Source organism: Mustela putorius, unplaced genomic scaffold, assembly GCF_011764305.1.
Source record: "Mustela putorius furo isolate JIRA1106 unplaced genomic scaffold, ASM1176430v1.1 tig00004041_pilon_pilon_pilon, whole genome shotgun sequence".
NCBI lineage: Eukaryota > Metazoa > Chordata > Mammalia > Carnivora > Mustelidae > Mustela > Mustela putorius.
In genome coordinates, this window is record NW_025422176.1 from 2,935,160 (window position 1) to 2,960,446 (window position 25,287).

Below are 25,287 nucleotides of genomic sequence, written 5' to 3' on the forward strand. Positions count from 1 at the left end.
TTTCTAAGTAATACAAATGGATCTTCATATAGCAGCAGTCTCTTTTTTTTCCCCTATGGGTCTTACCTTGGACTTCCCAAAGTTCTTGATTGTTACGTTTTAGAAAAATCTTAAGGTTATTTATGAAATTCAGAGCCAAATCAGAATTCCCTGAAACTGAGTAAGGCACAATTGTTTGACCATATTGACTCAAGTCCAGTTCTCTTGTGGGAAGGTCAGATTGCGGGTATGTAGTTTTTAAGAGATATGCAGTAAAAACCAAAATTACTAATATCTGTAGCAACATCAACTTCCAATTGCGCCAAGTGAATAGTGCTCTCTTTATAAACATGGAATAAAATTGCTGGCAGTAAAGTGAAAACTAAAAAGAGGAGAGAAACATATCATTACAATGGGTAGTGACCCAAGTAGGAAATTCATAGTGAAACCCATTAATATAAATGCTCCAAATTTTATCACACTAGATATACACATATAATACAAATTTATCCTTTAGCCCAAGAAAATAAATAAGATAGTATAAAATTTTATTTGTGTGCAGTATTAAGGGAAAGGATTCATATCTAGTTTCTGATCTAACTACATTGAAAACCTTATCAAGTTTATTTTATTCATTAATATACTTGTAGTCTTTCCGATCAGAAAAACAAAATTGTATTTCTTTTATTTGATATTAAACCATAATCTATTTGTCAGTTTTAAAGGCAAATATACCCATGAAACTTGTATGTAACTACTATACTTTGTTAAGATTTGATATACAAACTATGGTTCATCATGAAAAAAATGCCCTTAATCCACTCAACCAATATCTTCTGATTGTAACAGTCATAATTTTGGGTCTTGTCTTAGAACTGAACAAAGGGGAAATTTATAAGAAAATAAAATGAGGGGCGCCTGGGTGGCTCAGTGGGTTAAATGTCTGCCTTTGGCTCGGGTCATGATCTCAGAGTCCTGTGATTGAGCCCCACACCCGGCTCCCTCCTAGGCAGGGAGCCTGCTTCCCCTTCTCTCTCTCCGTCTTGCTTCTCTGCCCCTTTTTGATCTCTGTCTGTCAAATAAATAAATAAAAATCTTTAAAGGGAAATAAAAGAGAACTTTTCAAAGTGATTCTGAGAATTAATGGTGAAAGTAGCATCTGTGATCTTTATCCAGAACCCATTTCTCCTGCATCAGGAAATTATTGGGGGTTTCTATCTGGCTTGATGTTCCAAATACCTTTTAAGTTCAAATATTTAAAAAATTACATATATTATACCCAAGCCAAACATACTAGGTTTACATTCTTAGTGAATTTGCTCACCCCAGTATTAAATTTAATAGCAGCAATTTCATTCAATCTAGAAAAAACAGCTCTCTCGTGATATCTGGATATATTCATATTCCACTTCATGTCTTGTCCTTTTTTTTGGCCCTTTAAGGAAGTAGCATGGGTATCCTGAATATCCATATGGGAACCTGCCAGGTTATTGACCCTACAAACACACATAGACAACAAAAAGCACAAAACATTTCATTTTGACTATAGTCTCAATCTGTTTTATTTAGGGAAAGTCAAACAAGGTTCCAAATTTGGAAGACTCCTTGATCTTTCTCATTGATTGTAAGGTGTATTGTATAGAGGCAGTATGATAAACCAATAAACCAGAGGGCTGCTGAAATTCCACAGCAAAGTTTATATCATTCTGAGACAACATGAGAAAAGCAATTACAATATTGTATATTTCATAAGCTGAACTTATTTAATTTAAAACTTACCTCTAGTCAAAGATAATAACTTTCCTTTGGGGGTTACATGTTCTTTGTTTTGTGAAATGATGGAGACATTTATATAATAGCAGGGTCAGTGGTGGTTTTTTTTTTTAAGTCCCTACATTTCCTACTACTGCCTATGTCTAAAACTGGCTCTTTGTGTATGGATACTTGAAAGAGGTGAAGAGCTATAAAGGAATAATCATAATCTAAGGAGAAAAATTCTAAGAAAAAAAATGAACGAAACAATATATCACAGTATATTGAGAGACAGGAAAGATTAATTACCTTGGTCAAAGTGGTAAAACCCTTAGTAGAAAATATATGATTTGAAAGGTGTATTTTTTTCTTTTTCTTTTTAAGAAAGATTTTTATTTATTTGTGGGTGTCTTTGTGTGTCTGTGTGTGTGTGTGTGTGAGAGAGAGAGAGAGAGAGCGCACACAAACAGGAGAAGGGGCAGGAGAAGCAGGCAAGGAGCCCAATGTGTGACTCAATCCTAGGACCCTGGGATCATGACCTGAGCTGAAGGCAGATGCTTAACCTACTGAGCCACCCAGGTGCCCCAAGTATATCATCTAAACTACAGAATTATCAAAATCTTTTTAATACCTCCCTGTTAGCATTTGTATGAAAAAGAACATTAATAAATTCTCAACTATAACTACCAAAAGCCATGAGCAGATCGATAAGACTTCTATACCTTAAAAAACTGTGCATTAAATACATATTTTAAAACCTGCTTTAAGATATTCTTTAGCATATTTTTTGACTGATACTAAAAGTCTGAGGACTATTGTACTTTTAAAATATAATCATTAAATATTTTTTCTTTCATCTTTCTTAAGTTTTCTTTTTATATTTTATTTATTGGTAATAAATTTCCATTGGGAAAACATTAGAGATTAAAATAAGTGTAAGGCAAAATATTCCTATGACCTAGAGATAGTACTGATATTTTCCACATACCTTTATAAAAAGGGACAAATATACACTCTCTTAAAAGTGGCAAATGGATTATGCTTAATCCATTTGTTTTCTTTTTTATCTTCTTACTTTCCAGATTTTACCCCAGCTTTTTGAAGTATGATTGAGAAATAAAAATTATATGCTTAAGGTATAGAACACAATACTTTGTTATATGTATATATTATAAAATGATTACCATAATCAAGCAAATTAACATATCCATTGTTGCACATAGTAACTTTTTTTGTGGTAGGAATACTTGAGATTTACTCTTTCATCAAATTTCAAATTTACAAAGTATTATTAAGTATAGTCACCATGCAGTACTTGTGATGACCAGTAGGTCTCCAAAACGTACTCATAACTGAAAGTTTGTACCCTTTAACGAACTTTTCTCACTTTCCCTCCTCCTTGCACCTAGGAACCACCATTCTATTCTTTGTTCAACTTTTTTAAGACTCCACACAGAAGTGAGATCATGCAGTTTTCATCTTTCTGTCTGGCTTTCTTCACTTAGCCTAATGTCCTCCAGAGGGCCCAGAAATAAACATACACTTATCTGGTTAATTAAACTTCAACAAAGGAGACAGGAATATACAATATATTCTGTCTTTTCAATAAATGGTGTCAGGAAAACTAGATAGCTACATACAAAGAATGCAACTGGACCAGTTTCTTACACCATACACAAAAATAAACTCAAAATGGATTAAAGACCTAAATTTGAGACCTGAAGCCATAAAATAAAACAGGCAGTCATCACTTGGACATTGGTCTTAGAACATAATTGTGGATATATCTCCTGAGGCCAGGAAAACAAAACCAAAAATAAATTGTTGGTACTAAACAAAAATAAAAAGCTTCTGCACAGCAAAGGAAGCCATCAACACAACAAAAAGGCAACCTAGTGAATGGGAAAAGATAATTGTAAATGACAAATCTATTAAGTCTTTATATGGAAAATACATAAAGAACTTACATAACTCAATATGCATGCGAGCGCGCGCGCGCACACACACACAAAGTCAGATTAAAAAATAAACAGATGAGAGGCACCTGGGTGGCTCAGTGGATTAAGCCTCTAACTTCGGCTCAGATCATGATCTCAAGGTCCTGAGACTGGGTCCCATATCGGGCTCTCTGCTCAGCAGGGGGCCTGCTTCCCCTCCTCTCTCTGCCTGCCTCTCTGCCTACTCGTGATCTCTCTCTCTCAAATAAATAAATAAAATCTTAAAAAAAATAAACAAATGAGAGAAGAGGCAAGATAGCAGAGGAGTAGGGAGTCTTGTTCAACTGGTCCCTTGAATTTAGCTGGATATCTACTAAACCATTCTGTATACCCAAGAAATCAGCCTGAAATGTAAGACTATATATCTGGATCTCTACAAACAGAAAAACACCACCTGTCTCGAGTAGGAAAGGCTGAGTCATAAATCTGTAGGATAGATAGTGGAAGAAAAACAGAAGGGGGAGGGAGCCTCCATAAGCTGGCACCTGAAAAGTGATATAACTCCAGAGGGCAAAAGTGTCCTGTGCCTGGAGGAGGCAAAAATTTGCAGAGCAGTAGTGGCAGGGAAAGTAGAGCAGTGCCCTAGACAGAATCCAAGACATGTGGGTGCACACATGCAAGCCCCCATGAGCCTGGGGCCACTTGTGGTTTTAAAAGTACCAAGCGCAGGGACACACACCAATCCCTGGGTTGAGCCCCTAGAGAGTTGTTGTAGGTATGCACCAGGGTGGCTGTGGTTTTTGGAGGTGCATACAGAAACAGAGACTGTGTTCTGGAGGGTTTAGTGAAGAAAATAGACGGCAATTTCTCTGCTCTGGGACAGGGGTCTGGGTGCAGCGGTTTTTGCTTTGACCCTCAGAGGAGGCAAGAAAAGCCACCAGAGAACAAAATCTAAAAAAACCGGTTCTATAGAGACCAGCCCCCTAACAGAGGGCAGGGCAACTCTGCCCAAGCAGAAACAGTGTGGCAGTCCCCTCCCCTAGAAGACACACTGGAAGAATAAGAGGACAATAACCCTAGGGTCCCCATAAAACTGTGAAATCCCAACATCAGGGGAAAATAGTATATTGAGTTACAGTCATTGTCTCAGGGCTTGTTTATTTTTCAGATACAGCTCTCTTTTTCTTTTTTCCCTTATGTTTCTTCTCTGTTTTTTCTTTTTACCTTTTTCTCATTTCAACTATGTGTTTAAAATATATTTCATAATAGCTTTTTTAAACTTGTACTTTTTCATACTTTTAAAATAGATATATGCTTCAATGTAGTCCTTTTTTCTCTATTCAATATTACCTTTATATACATACAAGTTTTACTTTCCTTATCATTTTTAAAAATTTTTATTTTTTTTCTAATTAAAAATAATTTTATAAATATTATTCTTGTGTTTCATTTTGGCTTTATCTTTTCAGTGGTGGACCAGTTTGGGTTTTCCTAGGGTTCAACTTGCTTGGGCTATGGTTGATATTTTGGACTCAGTACATTCCCTCAACCATCCCTCAACAGAATGACTAGGAGGAGGAACTCCCAACAAAGAAAAGAACCAGAGACAATGGCCTCTGCCACAGACCTAATGGATATGGAGATAAGCAAGATGTTACAGACAGACTTCAGGGTAGCAATTATGAAGTCAATAGCTAGGCTTGAAAAAACCATCAGTGACAATATAGAATCTCTGAGGACAGAAATGAGATCTAATCAGGCTAAAATTAAAAATGCTATGAATGAGATTGGTCAACTCATGTAGGTACTCATCAGTACTTTAGATAGTACTTTAGATACTCATCAGTATCTAAACTGGATACCTTAACAGCCAGGATAAATGAGGCAGTAGAATGAATCAGTGATCTAGAAGATAAACCGATAGAAAGGAAGGAAGCTGAATATGATAGGGATGGGATAAACAGCTAGAAGCCCATGAGATCAGACTGAGAGAGATCAATGATGCCATGATCATTGCCATGATCCAACATCACAATTACTAGGATCCTTGAGGGGGTGGAGACAAAGAGAGTACTAGAAGGAATATTTGAACAAATCACAGCTGAGAACTTCTCTAGTCTGGGGAAGGAAACAAGCGTTCATGTCCTAGAGGCAGACATGATTAGTAAGAACAGACTAACATCCTGGCATGAAATAGTAAAACTTGTAAATCTTAGAATCAAAGAAGCCATCCTGAGAGCATCTATGGGGAAGATATTTCTTAAATATGTAGGGAGGAACATCAGAATATGTCAGGCCTATCCATAGAGACCTGGCAAGCCAGAAAGGGCTGGCAAGACATATTCAGGGTATTAAATGAGACAAACATGCAGTCAAGGATACTTTATCCAGCAAGGCTGTCATTCAGAATGGATGGAGAGACAGAGTTTCTAGGACCAGCAGAAATTGAAAGAACATGCGCCCGCCAAGTCAGGCCTGCAAGAATTTTTTTTTTTTTTTTAGGATTTTATTTATTTATTTGACAGAGATCACAAGTAGGCAGAGAGGCAGGCAGAGAGAGAGGAGGAAGCAGGCTCCCTACTGAGCAGAGAGCCCAATGCAGGGCTCGATCCCAGGACCCTGGGATCATGACGTGAGCCGAAGGCAGAGGTTTTAACCCACTGAGCCACCCAGGTGCCCCAGGCCTGCAAAAATTTTTTAGGGGAATTCTATAAAGGGGAAAGATGCCAGGAGTAACATGGTCCAGAAATTTACAGAGATAATCTATAGAACAGGGAATTCACAGGCAATAAATATGATGGCACTAAATTCATATCTTTCAAGAGTTACCCTCAATGTAAACAGCCTAAATTCTCCCATGAAATGGCACAGGATTGCAGATTGATAAAAAGATAGGACCCATCCTTTTGCTGTCTACAAGAGACTCATTTTGAACCTGAAGACACCTCCAGATTGAAAGCAAGGGGATGGAGAACCATTTATCATGCTAACAGACCACAAAAGAAAGTTGGGGTAGCAATTCTCATCTCAGACAAATTAGATTTTAAACCAAAGACTGTAGTAAGAGATGTAGAGGAACACTATATCATATTTAAAGGATCTATCCAACAAGAAAATCTAACAATTGTAAATATCTATGCCCCCAACATGGCAGCAACTACATAAGCCAACTGCTAACCAAAATTAAGAATCATATTGATAATGACACATTAATAGCAGGAGACCTCAACACTCCACTCTCAGTAATGGACAGATCAACTAAGCAGAAGAACAACAAAGAAACAAGAGCTTTGAATGGCACATTGGACCAGATGGGCTTCATAGCTATATACAGAACATTCCACTCTAAAAAAACAGAATACTCATTCTTCTCACGTGCACAAGTAACTTTCTCCAGAACAGACCAAAAACTGGGTCTCAACCGATACCAAAAAAGATTAAGATTATTTCCTGCATGTCATCAGACAACAATGTTTTGAAACTGGAACACAATCACAAGAAAAAATTTGGAAGGAACTGAAACACTTGGAAGTTAAAGACCATCCTGCTAAAGAATGATTGGGTCAACAAGAAAATTAAAGAACTTAAACAGTTCATGGAAATCAAGAAGAATGAAAACGCATCAGTCCAAAACCTATGGGATACTGCAAAGAAAATATATAACCATCCAAGCCTCTTTCAAAATAGTAGAAAAATCCCAATGCGCAAGCTAACCTTACACCTAAAGGTGATGGAGAAACAGCAGGAAATAAAACCTAAACCAAGCAGGAGAAGAGAAATAATAAAGATTAGAGATCAGTGAAATAGAAGCCAGAAAAACAGTAGAGCAGATCTACAAAACTAGAAGCTGGTTCTCTGAAAGAATTAATAAAATCAACAAGTCTCTGGCTGGACTTATCCAAAAGAAAGGAGAAAGGAGCCAAATTAATAAAATCATGAATGAAAAGGGAGAGATCAAGACTAACATCAAAGAAATAGAAACAATCATTATAAATTATTAACAGCAACTATATGCCAATAAATTAAGCAACCTGGAAGAAGTGGATGCCTTCCTAGAAACTTATAAACTACTGAGACTGGAACTGGAAGAAACAGACAATCTGAACAGACCAATAACCTGTAACAAAATTGAAGCAATAATCAAAAACCTCCCAAAAAACAAAAGTCCAAGGCCAGATGGCTTCCCAGGAGAATTCATTTAAAGAAGAAATCATACCTATTCTTCTGAAGCTATTTCAAAGAATAGAAACAGAAGGAAAACCTCCAAACTCTTTCTATGAGAACAGGATTACCTTGATCCAAAAACCAGGCAAAGATCCCATCAAAAAGGACAATCATAGACCAATATCCCTGATGAACATGGATGCCAAAATACTCAACAAGATGTTAGCCAATAGGATATAACAGTACATTAAAAGGATTATTCATCAGGACCAGGTATGGAATCCCAGGGTATAATTCCTGGGATACAAGTGTGGTTCAACTTTTGTAAATCAATCAATGTGATAGAACACAGTAATAAAAGAAAAGAACCATATGATCCTCTCAATTAATGCAGAAAAAGCATTTGACAAAACAGAGCATCCTTTTCTGATCAAAAATCTTCAGAGTATAGGGATAGAGGGAACATTCCTCAATATAAAAACTATCTATGAAGAACCCACAGCGAATATCATCTTAAGATCAGGGGCACAACATGGATGCCTACTCTCACCACTATTGCTCAACATAGTATTAGAAGTCCTGGTCTCAGTAATCAGACAACAAAAAGAAATAAAATGCATTCAAACTGGCAAAGAAGACTCTCTACAGAGATGACACAATACTTTATGTGGAAAACCCAAAAGGCTCCATCCCCAAAATACTAGAACTCATACAGCAATTTAGCAAAGTAGCAGTATAGAAAAATCAATGCAAATAAATCAGTTGCTTTTCTATACACTAACAATATAACTATGGAAAGGGACATTAAGGAATCAACTCCAATTATAATAGCACCCAAACCTATAAGATACCTAGGAATAAACCAAACCAAAAAGGTAAAGGATCTATACTCTAGAAACTATAGAACATTTATGAAAGAAATTGAAGAAGATACAAAAAGATGGAAAAATATTCCATTCTCATGAATTGGAAGAATAAACATTGTAAAAAAGTCTATGCTACCTACAATTTCAATGCCATCCCTATCAAAATACCATTGACATTTTTCACAGAGCTGGAACAAACAATCCTAAAATTTGTAGGGAACCAGAAAAGACTCCAAATTACCAAGGGAATGTTGAAAAGAAAACCAAAACTGGAGCATCACAATCCCTGACTTCAAGCTTATTACAAAGCTGTGATAATCAAAATAGCATGGTATTAGCACAAAAACAGACACATAGATCAACGGAACAGAATAGAGAGCCAGGAAAGGACCCTCAACTCTATGGTCAACTAACTTTTGACAAATCAGGAAAGAATATCCAATAGAAAAAAAGACAGTCTCTTCAATAAATGGTGCTGGGGAAATTGGACAGCTACATTCAAAAGAATGAAGTTGTAGCATTCTCTTACATCATACACAAACTCTAAATGAATGAAAGACCTTAATGTGAGACAGGAATCCAACAACATCCTAGAGGAAAACATAGACAGTAACCACTTTAACACAAGCCACAGCAACTTCTTTCAAGACCCATCTCCAAAGGCAAGGAAAAGAAAAGCAAAAATGAATTATTTGGACTTCACAAAGATACAGAGCACAGCAAAGGAAACAATCACCTTTGCACAGCAAAGGAAACAATCACCAAAAGTAAGAGGCAACCCACAGAATGGGAGAAGATATTTGCAAATGACATTACAGATAAAAGACTGGTATCCAATATTTATAAAGAACTTCTCAAACTCAACACCCAAAAAACAATCCTGTCAGAAAATGGGAAGAAGACATGAACAGACACTTTTCCAAAGAAGACATAAAAATGGCCAACAAACACATGAAAAAATATTCACCATTAGCTATCAGGGAAATTTAAATTAAAACCACACTGAGATATCACCTTACACCAGTTAGAATGGCCAAAATTAGCAAGACAGGAAATAACATGTGTTGGAGAGGATGTGGAGAAAGTATGAATACCCAACTTTTGTAGCAATATGGACGGGACTGAAAGATATTATGCTGAGTGAAATAAGTCAAGCAGAGAGAGTCAATTATCATATGGTTTCACTTATTTGTGGAGTATAACAAATAGCATGGAAGACATGGGGAGTTAGGAGAAGGGAGTTGTGGGAAGTTGGAAGGGGAGGTGAATCATGAGAGACTATGGACTCTGAAAAACAATCTGAGGGGTCTGAACTGATGGGTGGGTGGGAGGTTGGGGTACCAGGTGGTGGGTATTATAGAGGGCACGGATTGCATGGAGCACTGGGTGTGGTGAAAAAATAATGAATACTGTTACACTGAAAATAAATAAATAAATAAAAAGGGTGAAAAAACTCCAAAAAAAAAAAAAAACACCTCTCAACAAAGTGGGTTTAGAGGGAACATAGCTCAACATCAAGAAGGCCATTTATTAAAAACTCAGAGCTAACATAATCAACAGTGAAAAATGGACAGCTTTTCCTTTAAGATCAAGAACAAGACAAGGAAGTTCATTCTCACTACTTTTATACAACATAGGACTGGCAGTTCTAGCTGCATCAGTCAGAGAACAAAAAAAAAAAAATAAAAGGCATCCAAATTGGTAAGGAAGTCTTGAACTTCCATTATGTGCAGATAACCTAACACTATATATAGCAAACCCTAAAGACTCCACCAAAAAACTATTAGAACTGATAAATGAATTCAGTAAAGTCAGAGGATACAAAATTAATATACAGAAATTTGTATATCACAGATCTATATATCCCTTACACTAATAATGAGGTAGCAGAAAGAGAAATTAAGAAAATAATCCCATTTATGATCCCACCCAAAGTAATAAAATACTTAGAAATAAACTTAACCAAGGAGGTGAAAGACCTGTACTCTGAAAGGTATAAATTAAAACTACATTAAAAACCAAAGATGTACTATATATTGGCTAATTGAACATAATAAAAAAAATTAAAAAAGAAAAAAATTGAGGATGCAAACAAGTGGAAAGGTATTCCATGCTCATAGACTGAAAGAATTAATATTATTAAAATGTCAATACTAACCAAAGCAACCTAAAGTTTCAATGAAATCCCTACCAAAATACCAATAACATTTTCCACAAAACTAGGACAAATAATCCTAAAATTTGTATGGAACCACAAGAGACTCCAGATAGCAAAAGCAATCTTGAGAAAGAAGAACAAAGCTGGAGGTATCACAATCCTAGATTTCATGATATACTAAAAGCTGTAGTAATCAAGACAGTACAGTACTGGCACAAAAGCAGACATGTAGGTCAATGGAATAGAACAGAACTGAATAGAAAGCTTAGAAATAAACCCACTCTCATATGGTCAATTCATCTATGACAAAGGAAGCAAGAATATACAATGGGGAAAAGACAGTCTCTTGAATAATGGTGCTGGGAAAACTAGACAGCTACATGTAAAAGAATGAAACTGGACCATTTTCTCACACCATAAACAAAAATAAACTCAAAATGCATTAAAGGCCTAAATGTAAGATCTGAAACTGTAAAACTGCTAAAAGAAAATATAGGCAGTAATCTCTGTGACATCACTCTTAGGAACATTTGTCTAGATATGTCTCCTCTGGCAAGGGAAACAAAGTAAAAATAAACTATTGGGACAAACCAAAACAAAAACCTCTGTACAGCAAAGGAAACAATAAAACAAAAAGGCAACCTACTGAATGGGAGAAGATAATTGCAAATTTGTTTTGTCTGATAAGGGTTTAATACCCAAAATATATAAAGAACTTAAACAAATCAACACCAAGGAAACAAAGTAATCCTATTAAAAATGAGGAGGGCCCAGGATTAAGATGGTGGAGGAGAGGGGGACCCAAAGCTTGTCTCCTCCCTTGAACACAGCTAGATAAATATTAAATTATTCTGGACACCCAAGAAATCAATTGGAAGTCTCAGAAAACAAAGCTTCACTCTGTAAACAGTAAAAACAACTGGTGGAAGATAGGAACTGTGAAAAATTGATTCAGGGGAGAAAAGAACCATGGGCGCTGCACAGGGGAGGGAGCCCTGATAAGGGAGGTAGTAGCAGGAGAGAATGAGAGAGATAAAGAGTAAAGGAAAAAAAAGAAAAGAAAAGACTGAAAACACACAGGAGACTGCACAAGAAAAGTGTTCCCAAAAACCAGTGAATGGGAAAAAGGAGAGGGCTTCAATACCACCAGTTTTTAAAAACAGCACAGTATGGAGTCTGAAGCTTGGGAGGTCAGCACCATAGCCAGGGTTGTGCCTGGTGGTCCTCCTAAGGGAAAGCAGGGTGGAGCCCCAGCCTGGTCTGAGGATCCTCTGAGTTGCACAAGGAGAAGTGATTCCCCTGGTTAGAGTATATTTGGTAGAGTTGATATGGCCTCTGCATGGGCAACGTCTCCTGTGGGCACCACTGAGCTGCGGGATTCAACAGTAAAGGAACAAGACACCAGTTGAGGGTAGCAAAACCTGGCTATGTGTTAAAATTTACCAGACTGTTTTCTGGGACAAGCCAGTACTGGAGGGAGGCCCTCCCTGTGAGGATCAGTACAGTCCTTGTGGAGGGGGTTTCTGAAGTGTGGTGTTTTGAAACAGAGCAGTCCCTGAGATAAAACACAGGAGTACTGTACCACTTGGCAGGCGGACAGCTCAGTCAAGGACAGGGTGAAGGCAGGGATCTGACACAGGAAGGGTGACTCTTTGCACATCTCTGAGGGCTTCCTGAAGAGTTGTGGGCAGAATTTCCTGCTGGAGAGACAAGAAAGCTGGGCGAAGCCATTTACCTATCTATCATCCATCTATCTATCTATCTATCTATCTATCTATCTATAACTGTGATGATTTCATTCCAATATGAAGAGGGTGGAGTTTGCTCTCCAACTGACATTTTAAGGGTGGAAATTTGTTACTGTTTTTTTTAAAGGTCATTATTACTCACTTATTGAAGACTTCTTCCATGGTAGTGATTGAAGCACCAAAGTTGGCAATGCCCAGCTCTTTTTGGTTTTTTTCCAGGTCATTAATCAGAGCTTCAAACCTGAAAGGAGAGGAAGAAGAGAAGAAGGAACTAGCACTAGTTTAGATACATTTTCTTTTCTGCTGTTGTTCATTTTATATTCTATTAAATTGAATTTTTAAAATATATGAACACTTTCAGTTAATATTTAATTTTATTTCCAAATGTATTCCTCCCTATTATTCTCTTAAAAGTTTTTATTGTGAAAAATATAAGAAACATTACATATATTATTTCATCAATTCAAGCAGCATTAAGCATATTCACAACCATCACCACCATTCATTTCCAAAACTATCTATCCTAAGATCCTAAACTAAAATTCTGTACCCATTAAACAGTAATTTTCTATTCCTTCCTTAAGCTTCACTTTTACTTTGAGGGGTTTTTTTTAGTTTTTTTTTCTTTTTTTAATTTGAGTTTTCCTACTGTAAGTGCATCCTATAAAAAGGAATCCTTTTGTGTCTGACTTATTTCACTTAGCATAATTCTTTCTAATTCAAATCTCTTGTAGAATGTATAAGAATTCATTTCTTTTTAGGCTGAATAATAATCATTGTATGGATAATACAACATGTGGTTTATCCATTTATTTGTGGGACATTTGAGTATTTTTTATCATTTGGATTTTATGAATAATGCTGTTATGAGCAATGGTGTGCAAACACCTGTTCAAGTTCTTACTTTCAATTTTTGTTGGTATATACCTAGCAGTGGAATTGGTGAATCATGTGGTAAGTCTATGTTTAACCTTTTTTTTTTAAAAAAAAGATTTATTTATTTATTTGAGAGAGAGAAAGGGAAATGAGCAGGGGGGTAGGAGGCAGAAGGAGAGGGAGAGAAGCAGGGATTACCTGCTAAGCTGGGAGTACACAGGGCTCACCCCAGGACCCTGTAATCATTACCTGAGCCGAAATCAAGAGTCAGCCACTTGTTCTATTCACCAATCTAATATATATCTATAGATAGATAGATAGATATAGATACACATATACATATATATATTTTTTCTTTTTTTCCTACTTTCTTCTCCCCCTGGTTTTGGGTCTCTTCTGATTTGGTTAGTATATATTTTTATGGAGTCATTGCTACCTTTTTAGTATCTTGTTCCCTCATTCATCTGTTCCTATCTGGATAAAATGATGAGGCAGAAAACCTCACCACAAAAAAAGAACAAGAGGCAGTACCAATGGCTAGGGACCTAATCAATACAGACATTAGTAATATGTCAGAACTAGAGTTCAGAATGATGATTATCAAGGTTCTAGCTGGGCTTGAAAAAAGTATGGAAGATATTAGAGAATCCCTTTCAGGAGAAATAAAGAAATAAAAGAACTAAAGTCTAACCAAATTGAAATTTTAAAAAAAGCTATTAATGAGGTGCAATAAAAAATGGAGTCTCCTACTTCTCTTACTCAAAAATGAGGCAGAAGAGAGAATCAGTGATATAGAAGACCAAATGATGGAGAATAAAGAGACTGAGCAAAAGAGAGACAAACAACTTCTGGACTATGAAGGGAGAATTCAAGAGATAAATGATACCATAAGATGAAACAGTATTAGAATAATTGGGATCCCAGAAGAAGAAGAAGAGAGGGGCAGAAGGAATATTGGAGCAAATTACAGCAGAGAATTTCCGTAATTTAGCAAAAGGAACAAATATCAACATCCAGGAGGCACAGAGAACGCCCCTCAAAATCAATAAAAATAGGTCCACACCTTGTCATCTAATAGTAAAACTTACAGGTCTCAGTGACAAAGAGAAAAATCCTGAAAACAGCTCAGGACAAGAGGTCTATAACATACAACTGTAGAAATATTAGATTGGAAGCGGACCTATCTACAGAGACCTAGCAGGCCAGAAAAAGACAAGATAGATACAAGGCTATTCTTGTATCCTAGCTGGATACAAGGATATTTTTGTATCCTAGATGGATCCCAGCTAGGCTATCACTGAAAACAGAAGGAGAGATAAAAAGCTTCCAGGACAAACAAAAATTAAAAGAATTTGCAAACATCAAACCAGCCCTACAGGAAATATTGAAAGGGGTCCTCTAAGCAAAGAGAGAGCCTAAAAGTAGTAGATCAGAAAGGAACAGGGACAATATACAGTAAGTCACCTTAGAGGCAATTCAATGGCACTAAATTCATATCTTTAAATAGTTACCCTGAGTGTAAATGGGCTAAATGTCTCAATCAAAAGACACAAGGTATCAGAATGGATAAAAAAATAAAACCCATCACTATGCAGTCTATAAGAAACTCATTTTAGACCCAAAGACACCTCCAGATTTAAAGTGAGGGGGTGGAAAACAATTGGCCATGCTAATGGACATCAAAGGAAAGCTGAGGTGGCAACCCTTATATCAGATAAATTGGACCTTAAGCCAAAAACTATAATAAGAGATGGGGAAGGACACTATATCATACTCAAAGGGTCTGTCCAACAAGAAGATCTAACCATTTTAAATATCTATGTCCTGAACATGGGAGCAGCCAGCTATATAAACCAATTAATAACAAAATCAAAGAAACACATTGATAATAATACAATAATAGTAGGGGACTTTAAAACCCCTATCACTGAAATGGGAAGATCATCCAAGCAAAAGATCAACAAGGAATAAAGGCCTTAAAAGACACACTGGACCAGATGGACATCACAGATATATTCAGAGCATTCTAACCCAAAGCAACAGAATACACAGTCTTCTCTAGTGCATGTGGACCATTCTCCAGAATAGATCACATCCTGGGTCACAGATCAGGTCTCAACTGGTATCAAAAGTTTGGGATCATTCCCTGCATATTTTGAGACCACAATGCTCTGAAACTAGAACTCAATCACAAGAGGAAAGTTGGAAAGAACTAAAATACATGGAGGCTAAAGAGCATCCTACTAAAGAATGAATGGGCCAGGCCGCCTGGGTGGTTCAGTGGGTTAAAGCCTCTGCTTTCAGCTCAGGTCATGATCCCAGGGTCCTGGGATCGAGCCCCGCATTGGGCTCTCCACTTAGCGGGGAGCTTGCTTCCTTCTCTCTCTGCCTGCCTCTCTGCCTAGTTGTGATTTCTCTCTGTCAAATAAATAAAATATTAAAAAAAAAAAGAATGAATGGGCCAACCAGGAAATTAAAGAAGAATTGAAAAAATTCCTGGAAGCAAATGAAAATGAAAACACAACTGTTCAAAATATGTGGGACACAGCAAAGGTTGTCCTGAGTGGAAAATATAGAGAGATACAGCCTTTCTCAAGAAATAAGAAAGGTCTAAAGTACACAACCTAACCCTACACCTAAAGGAGCTGGAGGAAGAACACAAAGAAAGCCCAAATTCAGCAGGAGAAGAGAAATAATAAAGATCAGAGCAGAAAGCAATGAAATAGAAACCAAAAAAACAGTAGAACAATCAATGAAAGGAGGATCTGATTCTTTGAAAGAATTAATAAGACTGATAAACCCCTGGACAGACTTATCAAAAAGAAAAGAGAAGGACCCAAATAAATAAAATTATGAATGAAAGAAAAGAGATCACAACAAACACCAAAGAAATATAAACAATTATAAGAACAATTTTGAGCAACTATACACCAGCAAATTTGACAATCTGGGAAGAAATGGATGCATTCCTAGAGACATATAAAGTACCAGAACTGAACCAGGAAGAAACATAAAACCTGAAAAGACCCATAACCAGTCAGGAGATTGAAGCAGTCATCAAAAATCTTCCAACAAACAAGAGCCCAGGGCCAGATGGCTTCCCAGGGGTATTCTACCAAACATTTAAAGAAGAATTAATACACTCTCCTGGAACTCTTCCAAAAAATAGAAATGGAAGGAAAAACTCCAAACTCATTTTATGAGGTCAGCATTACCTGCATCCCAAAGCCAGACAAAGACTCCATCAAAAAGGAGAATTACAGACCAATATTCCTGATGAAGGAATTGGATTCAAAAATTCTCACCAAAATACTAGCTAATAGGATCCAACAAGTCATTAAAAGTATTATTCACAACAAGCAAGTGTGATTTATTCTGAGGCTGCAAGGTTGGTTCAACATCTGCAAATCAATCAACGTGATACATTAATAAAAGAAAGAACAAGAACCATATGTTACTCTCAGTAGATGCTGAAAAAGCATTTGACAAAGCACAGCATCACTTCCTGATCAAAACTCTTCACAGTGTAGGCACAGAGGGTAGATTCCTCAATATCATCAAAGCCATCTATGAAAAACCCACGGCGAATATCATTCTCAATGGGGAAAAACTGAGAGCTTTTCCCCTAAGGTCAGGAACATGACAGGGCTGTCTACTGTTACCACTGCTATTCAACATAGTACTCAAAGTCCTAGCCTCAGCAATCAGACAGCAAAAAGAAATAAAAGGCATCTGAATTGGCAAAGAAGAAGTCAAACTCTCACTCTTTGCTGCTGATATGATACTTTATGTAGAAAGCCCAAAAGACTCCATCCAAAAATGCTAGAACTCATACAGGAATTCAGTAAAGTGTCAGGATATAAAATCAATGCACAGAAATCAGTTGCATTTCTATACCAACAGTAAGACAGAAGAAAGAGAAATTAAGGAGTCAATCCCATTTACAACTGCATCCAAAACTGTAAGATACCTAGGAATAAACCTAACTAAAGAGGCAAAGAATCTGTATTCAGAAAACTATAAAGTCCTCATGAAAGAAATTGAGGAAGACACAAAGTGAAGGAAAAATGTTCCATGCTCATGGATTGGAAGAACAAGTATTGTGAAAATATCTCTGTTACCTAAAGCAATCTATACATTTAATGCAATCCCTATCAAAATACCATCAATTTTTTTCAAAGAAATAGAACAAATAATTCTAAAATTTATATGGAATCAGAAAAGACCCCCCCATAGCCAGAGGAATGTTGAAAAGGAAAGCCAAAGTTGGTGGTATCATAATTCCAGACTTCAAGCTCTATTAAAAAGCTGTCATCATCAAGACAGTATGGTATTGGCACCAAAACAGACACATAGATCAATGGAACAGAATAGACTAGACAGTCCAGAAATGGACCATTAACTTAAGTCCGCTAACCTTTGACAAAGCAGGAAAGAATGCCCAATGGAAAAAAGACAGCCTCTTCAACAAATGGTGTTGGGAAAACTGGACAGCCACATGCAGAAAAATGAAACTAGACAATTTCCTTATACCACACACAAAAATAGACTCTAAATGGATGAAAGACCTCATTGTAAGAAAGGGATCCATCCAAATCCTTGAGGAGAACACAGACAGCAACCTCTTCAACCTCAGCTGCAGCATCTCCTTCCTAGAAACATCACCCAAGGCAAGGGAAGCAGGGCAAAAATCAACTATTGGGACTTCATCAAGATCAAAAAAGCTTTTGCACAGCCAAAGAAACAATCAACAAAACCAAAAGACAACTGACAGAATGGGAGAAGATATTTGCAAATGACATATCAGATAAAGGGCTAGTATCCAAAATCTATAAAGAACTTATCAAACTCAACACCCAAAGAACAAATAATCCAATCAAGAAACAGGCAGAGGACATGAACAGACATTTCTGCAAAAAAGACATCCAAATGGCCAACAGACACATGAAAAAGTGCTCCATATCACTCGGCATCAGGGAAATACAAATCAAAACCACAATGAGATACCACCTCACATCAGTCAGAATGGCTAAAATGAACAAGTCAGGAAATGACAGATGCTGGCGAGGACGGAGAGAAAGGGGAACCCTGCTACACTGTTGGTGGGAATGCAAGCTGGTGCAACCACTCCGGAAAACAGCATGGAGGTTCCTCAAATAGTTGAAAATAGAGCTACCCTATGACCCAGGAATTGCACTACTGGGTATTTACCCTAAAGATACAAATGTAGTGATCTGAAGGGGCACGTGCAGCCAAATGTTTATAGCAGCAATGTCCACAATAGCCAAACTATGGAAAGAACTTAGATGTCCATCAACAGAAGAATGGATAAAGAAGATGTGCTATACACACACACACACACACACACACACACACACAATGGAATACTATGCAGCCATCAAAAGAAATGAAATCTTGCCATTTGCGACAATGTGGATGGAACTAGAGGGGGTTATGCTTAGTGAAATAAGTCAATTAGAGAACAACAACTTTCATATGAGCTCCCTGATGTGAGGAAGTTGAGAGGCAATGTGGAGGTTTTGGGGGGGTAAGAAAAGAATAATTGAAACAGGATGGGATTGGGAGGGAGACAAACCATCAGAGACTCTTAATCTCACAAAACAAACTGAGGTTTGCGGGTGTAGGTGGATAGGGAGAAGGTGGTTGGGTTATGGACACCAAGGAAGGTATGTATTATGGTGAGTGCTGTGAAGTGTGTAAACCTGGCGATTCACAGACCTGTACCCCTGGGGCTAATTATACATTATATGTTAATAAAAATTTTTTAAAAATAATACTTAGATAACTTGACTTTAAAACAAAGACCATAACAAGAGACAAAGAAGCACACTATATAATCATAAAGGGGACAATCCCCAAAGAAGACATAATAATTTTAAATATTTATGTATCCAACATGGGAGCACAGAAATATATAAACTATTAATAATAAATATAAAGGAACTAATTAAAAATAATACATTAACAGTAGGGGACTTTAACACCCCAATTACATCAATTGACATATTATCTAAACAGAAAATAAACAAGGAAACAAGGGCTTTGAATGACCCAGACAGACTTAACAGATATATTCAGAACATTCTATCCTAAAACAGAATACACATTCAAGTGCACAAGAAACATTCTCCAGAATAGGTCACATATTAGGTCACAAACAGGCCTCAACAAATACAAAAAGATAAAATCATACCATGCATATTTTCCCCCACAACACTAAGAAACTAGAAGTCAAAGAAAAGAAAAAAATAATCTGGACAGGGCACAAATACATGGAGTTTAAACAACATGCTACTAAACAATGATGGGTCAACCATGAAATAAAATAAGAAATAAAAAGTACATGAAAATGAAAACATGATGGTCCAAAACCTTTGGGGTGCATCAAAAGCAGTCCTAGGTGGGAAGTATACAGCAATACTAGTTTACATCAAGAAACAAGAACAATCTCAAATAAACAACCTAAATTTACACCTATAGGAGTTAGAGAAAGAAAAAAACAAACCAAGCCTACAGACAGCATAGAAGGGAAATAATAAAGCTTAGAGAAGAAATAAATGATAGAGAAGCTAAAAATAACAGTTCAATGAAACCATTCCTTGTTTTATGAAAAAATTAATAAAATCAATAAACCTCTCGCCAGACTTAACAAAAAGAAAAAAGAAGGGACTCAAACAAATAGAATCACAAATGAGAGAGGAGAAATAACCAACACTATAGAAATACAATCTTTTTTTCATTAATCAATAAATTTTGTTCACTCTTCACATTTTTATTTATATTCCAATTAGTTATATTAATTTAATGTGCAGGATTTAGTGATTTATCACTTACATAACAACACTCAGCATTCATCACAAGTGCACTCCTTAATACCCATCACTGATTTAACCCATTCTCCTGCCCACCTCTCCTCCAGTAACCCTCTGTTTGCTCTCTGTAGTAAGGAGTGTGTTTCTTGGTTTGCCCCTCTTTTGTTTCCCCCACCATGTTCATCTATTTGGTATCTTAAAATTCACAAGTGAGTGAAATGATATGGTATTTTTCTTTCTCTGACTTATTTTGCTTAGCATAATAACCTCTAGTTCCATCCACCTCATTGGATTTCATCCTTTTTATGGCTAAGCAGTATTCCATTATGCACAAACACACACACACACACACACACACACCTCTTCACCTCTTCTTTATCCATTCATCAGTCAATGGACACCTGGCCTCTTTTCATATTTTGACTATTGTGGACATTGCTGCTATAAACATTGGGGAGCAGGTACCCCTTTGAATCACTAGGTTTCTATCCTTTGGATAAATACCGAATGTATAATAGCTGGGGCATAGGGTTTTTTCATGAGCATTTTTTTTTCATGTGTCTGTTAACAATCTGGATGTCTTCTATGGAGAAATGTTTGTTCATGTCTTCTGCCCATTTCTTGACTGGATTATTTGGTTTTTTGGATGCTGAGTTTGTTATTTATAGAGCTTGGACACAAGCCCTTTATGTAATATTTCACTTGTGAATATCTTCTCCCATTCCATAGGTTGCCTTTTAGTTTTGTTGACTGTTTCCTTTGCTGTGTAGAAGGTTTTTATCTTGATGAGGTCCCAATAGTTCATTTTTGCTTTTGTTTCCCTTTCCTTCACAGATGTGTCATACAAGAAGTTACTGAAGTAGCTGCCTGTGTTCTCCTCTAGGATTTTGATTTCCATTTTGAATAAAAAACAAATTTTTATTTGTTTCTGGTGTAAGAAAGTGGTCCAGTTTAATTCTTCTGCATGTGGCTGTCCAATTTTTCCAACACCATTTGTTGAAGAGACTGTCTTTTTTCCATTGGGTTTTCTTTACTTTTTGTCAAAGATTAGTTGACCAGAGAGTTGAGGGTCTGAGTTCTCTGTTTCATTGAACTATGTGTCTGTTTTGTGTCAGTACCATACTGTCTCGATGATTGGTGTTCTGTAATACAGCTTGTATTAGAAAGTCTAGAATTGTGATGCCTCCAGCTTTGGTTTTTTTTTTTTTTTTCAACATTCCTTTCTCACTCCTTCTATTCTGAATGACAGTCTTGCTAGCTAAAGTATTCTTGGGTGCATATTTCCCCCCATTTAGTACATTGACAATATCATACCAGTCCTTTCTGGCCTGCCAGGACTCTGTGGACAGGTCTGCTGCCAGCCTTATGTGTCTACCATTATACATTAAGGAGCTCTTGTCCAAACTGCTTTCAGGATTTTCTTTTTATCTTGGTAATTTGCAACTTTCAATATAGTATGTCGAAGTGTTGATGTATTTTTGTTGATTTTAAGGGGAGTTCTTTGTGCCTCTTGGAGTTGAATGCCTGTTTCCTTCCCCAGATTAGGAACATTCTCAGCTATAATGTGGGTAAATAAACCTTCAGCCCCTTTTCCTACTCTTCATCTATAATATTCATATTCACTTCATGGAATTGCCAAGTTCTTTAAATCTACCTTCATGATCTAATAGTTTTCTTTCCCTCTTCTTTTCAGCTTCCTTATTTCCCATAATTTTGTCTTATAGATCACTGATTCACTCTTCTAATTTGTTCATCTTGTTTTTATGGTCTCCACTTGGAACTGCGTTTGGTAATAGCATTTTTAATTTTGGCCTGACTAGATATTAGTTTTTTTATCTCTATAGTAAGTGATTCCCCAGTGTCTTCTATGCTTTTTTCAACTCAGTTAGTATCTTCATAATCACATTAAATTCTAGTTCAGACATCTTATTTATATCTATATTGATTATATCCCTGGCTGTACTACTTCCTGTTCTTACTTTTATTATTTATTTTTTAAAGATTATTTATTTGTCAGAGAGAGAGGGGTGGGGAGAATACAAGCAGGTAAAGCAGTAGGCAGAGGCAGAGAGAGGCGCAGGCTCCCTGCTGAGCAAGGAGCCCAATGCAAGGATCCCAGGAGCCTGGGATAACGACCTGAGCCGAAGGCATCAACTTAACCAACTGAGCCACCCAGGGATCCCCTGTTCTTACTTTTAGGGCAAATTTTTCCATCTTGTCATTCTGTCTAGAAAAGAATAAAGAGAAAGAAGAAAAAAAAAAACTGGATACTGAATGTGTTTTGGTCTGTTTGTTACAATAAACTAGATCCCAAAAGAAGAAAGAAAGAAAAATGGTGAATATGGAGCTGAAAATTCACACCCTCCACCCCTAACTCTTCAGTGAGCCTTCATGGAAATGCAATCACTCTTGTCTCCCCGGTTTCCATCAGAACTCTCTGTTCACCTGGCCTGTGACTGAGGGTTTTTATCTCAGGCATGCAAGTTTCAAAACTCTAAACTTTAAGGACTCCCCCGTGTGGACCTACATTCTTCATTCTCTTCATCCTGGGGAGGGTCTTGCCATGCTTCTGCCTTTTGCCGGACCCACCACAGGAAAGCAGTCACAGAAATGCACAGCAGTTCGCAGTTTACGGCAACACAGAGCAGAAAGCTGGCACCTAGACTCACTGTTCTCAGCTGGCTTCCATGCTCTTATGCGTGGTAACTCTGTGGCACCCAGGCACCATCTGTTCCTCTTGTAACCCCAGGGAACCTCAGACCACATTGTCACACCTGGGATTCCACCCTGCTTCACCACCTGAGCTCCTTTAAGCCAGGCACATCCCTTACCATAGCAAACTTCTAAAAGCTCCAATTCTGCACTCTGCTGCTTGTAAAACTTTGAAGTAGCCTCATTAGGCAGGCTTTTTGCCCTGCACCATATTCTCAGCTACATCACACTGGATTCAAGTCTCTGCAACTTCTACCTTCCAAAGGATGTTTGCTTTTCTACTTGTAGATTTGCAACATTTGTTTTCTCAAATCTCTAATTGGTTTCTCAGGTGTCCAGAATTATGTAACTATCGAGTTGTATTTGAAAGATGGGACAAACTTAGGGTCCCAATACTCCCCTGCCATCTTAACTCCTCTCACCACATCTTTATCCATTCATGTCAGTGGATATTGGGATATATCCATAATTTGGCTATTGTTGATAGTGCTGCTATAAACATGGAGGGGAGCATGTATCCCTTGGAGTTAATGTTTGGTATTCCTTGCATATGTGGAATTTAAAAGACAAAGAAACAAATGAATAATGAGCAAAGGAAAAAAAAAGAGAAAAGAAGGCAAATCAAGAAACGGACTCTTAACTATAGAAAGCAAACTGTTTTGGTGGCTACCAGAGGGGATATTGTAGAGTGATAGGTTAAATAGGTGATGGAATTTAGGGAGTACAGTTGCTGTGATGAGCACTGGGTGTAAGTGTTGAATCAGTATATTATATACCTGAAACTAATACTACACTGTATGTTAACTAACTGGAATTTAAATAAACACTTAAAAAATCAAATAAGCTTTGTGTGAACTTAAACTTATGAGGAAATCCTTTTGTTCAATGAGAGAAGTCTTAAGCTACAAAATTTTCAAATCTAGTCAGCAACAGACAGCTGTAATTGGACACCTGGCTTATTGGCAAAATATTACTCACTAAGTTTGCTAAACATAGAAAATTAAAAATGTTTTCTGGTCACCCAAATCATCCATACAAAACTTTGACTCTTTACCTCTGTGTATATTCTTTGGGTAAGATAACTGATAGTTCAGCTCCAGTAAAGTTTTCCACAGTAGCTTCTGGAATATGAGAGTGAATTATTTCTGAGATCTTTTCAACATCACAATGTGATTCCTTCTCCATGACTATGCGATATCCAGCACCTGAGAGAAATCATTTAAAAGACCACATGAAGCATTTTCATACTTTTAAATCTCCTTGTAATTCCAAACCTGGTTCTTCATGGTTCAAGTTACCTAGATCCACAAAGAAGACCCAAGGAAGGCTCACACCTAAAACTTTCAAGTGCTACTCCAAGAACCAAGATACTGTATAAACATCAACTCCCTCTATAATTTTCTTATTGTATAATAATAACTTAGTATGTATGAAACTTAGTATGTATGAAAAAGTATGTATGTATGTATGAAGACAGATGTATGAAGAAAGTCCCCTATAATCTGGCTACCTATTACTCTTGAAACTGATAAATATTTACTTATTATTATTGGTTGTTCAGTGTATATCAGGCATTAACTGGGCTCAAGGGATAGAGCAGCAAACAAAGCATATTAAAATTCTGCCTTCTTAAGAGCTACTTTCTAGTCAAAGGAGGCAGACAATAATAAAGAGGAGTAAGTTAAAATATATACTGTGTTAGAAAAAAATAAATCAAAAGGGATATACTAAGTGTTGAAAGAAACCTGAGAACAGGATTTTTGACTAGTGACTTTAAAGACATCAGGGAACTGTTAACTTAGTTTTTCCCCTATACAGAGAAATTGTTTCTGGAGTTAGAGAAAACCATGTATTTGGGTTCTTTCCAAACTTCCTTTTGTGGTTGAGTTCTAGCTTTAGAGCATTGTGGTCTGAAAATATGCAGGGAATGATCCCAATCTTTTGATACCGGTTGAGTCCTGATTTAGGACCGAGGATGTGATCTATTCTGGAGAATGTTCCATGTGCACTAGAGAAGAATGTGTATTCTGTTGCTTTGGGATGAAATATTCTGAATATATCTGTGATGTCCATCTGGTCCAGTGTGTCGTTTAAGGCCTTTATTTCCTTGCTGATCTTTTGCTTGGATGACCTGTCCATTTCAGTGACGGGAGTGTTAAAGTCCCCTACTATTATTGTATTATTGTTGATGTGTTTCTTTGATTTTGTTATTAATTGGTTTATATAGTTGGCTGCTCCCACATTGGGGGCATAGATATTTAA

At 36.9% G+C, this 25,287-nt stretch overlaps 1 protein-coding gene across 1 annotated transcript in view; it reads right to left on the reverse strand.

Annotated features, from left to right (window-relative positions):
- The window catches only part of LOC101693462 (phospholipid-transporting ATPase ABCA3-like), a 181,217-nt gene that overhangs the window by 75,189 nt on the left and 80,741 nt on the right, over positions 1 to 25,287 (reverse strand). Inside the window, exons 16-19 of the mRNA XM_045072708.1 lie at positions 24,080 to 24,230; positions 12,747 to 12,845; positions 1,304 to 1,475; positions 67 to 361 (exon numbers count right to left, since the gene is read on the reverse strand). Coding sequence (XP_044928643.1) covers positions 67 to 361; positions 1,304 to 1,475; positions 12,747 to 12,845; positions 24,080 to 24,230 — 717 coding nt within the window. The remainder of the gene's footprint in view (positions 1 to 66; positions 362 to 1,303; positions 1,476 to 12,746; positions 12,846 to 24,079; positions 24,231 to 25,287) is intronic.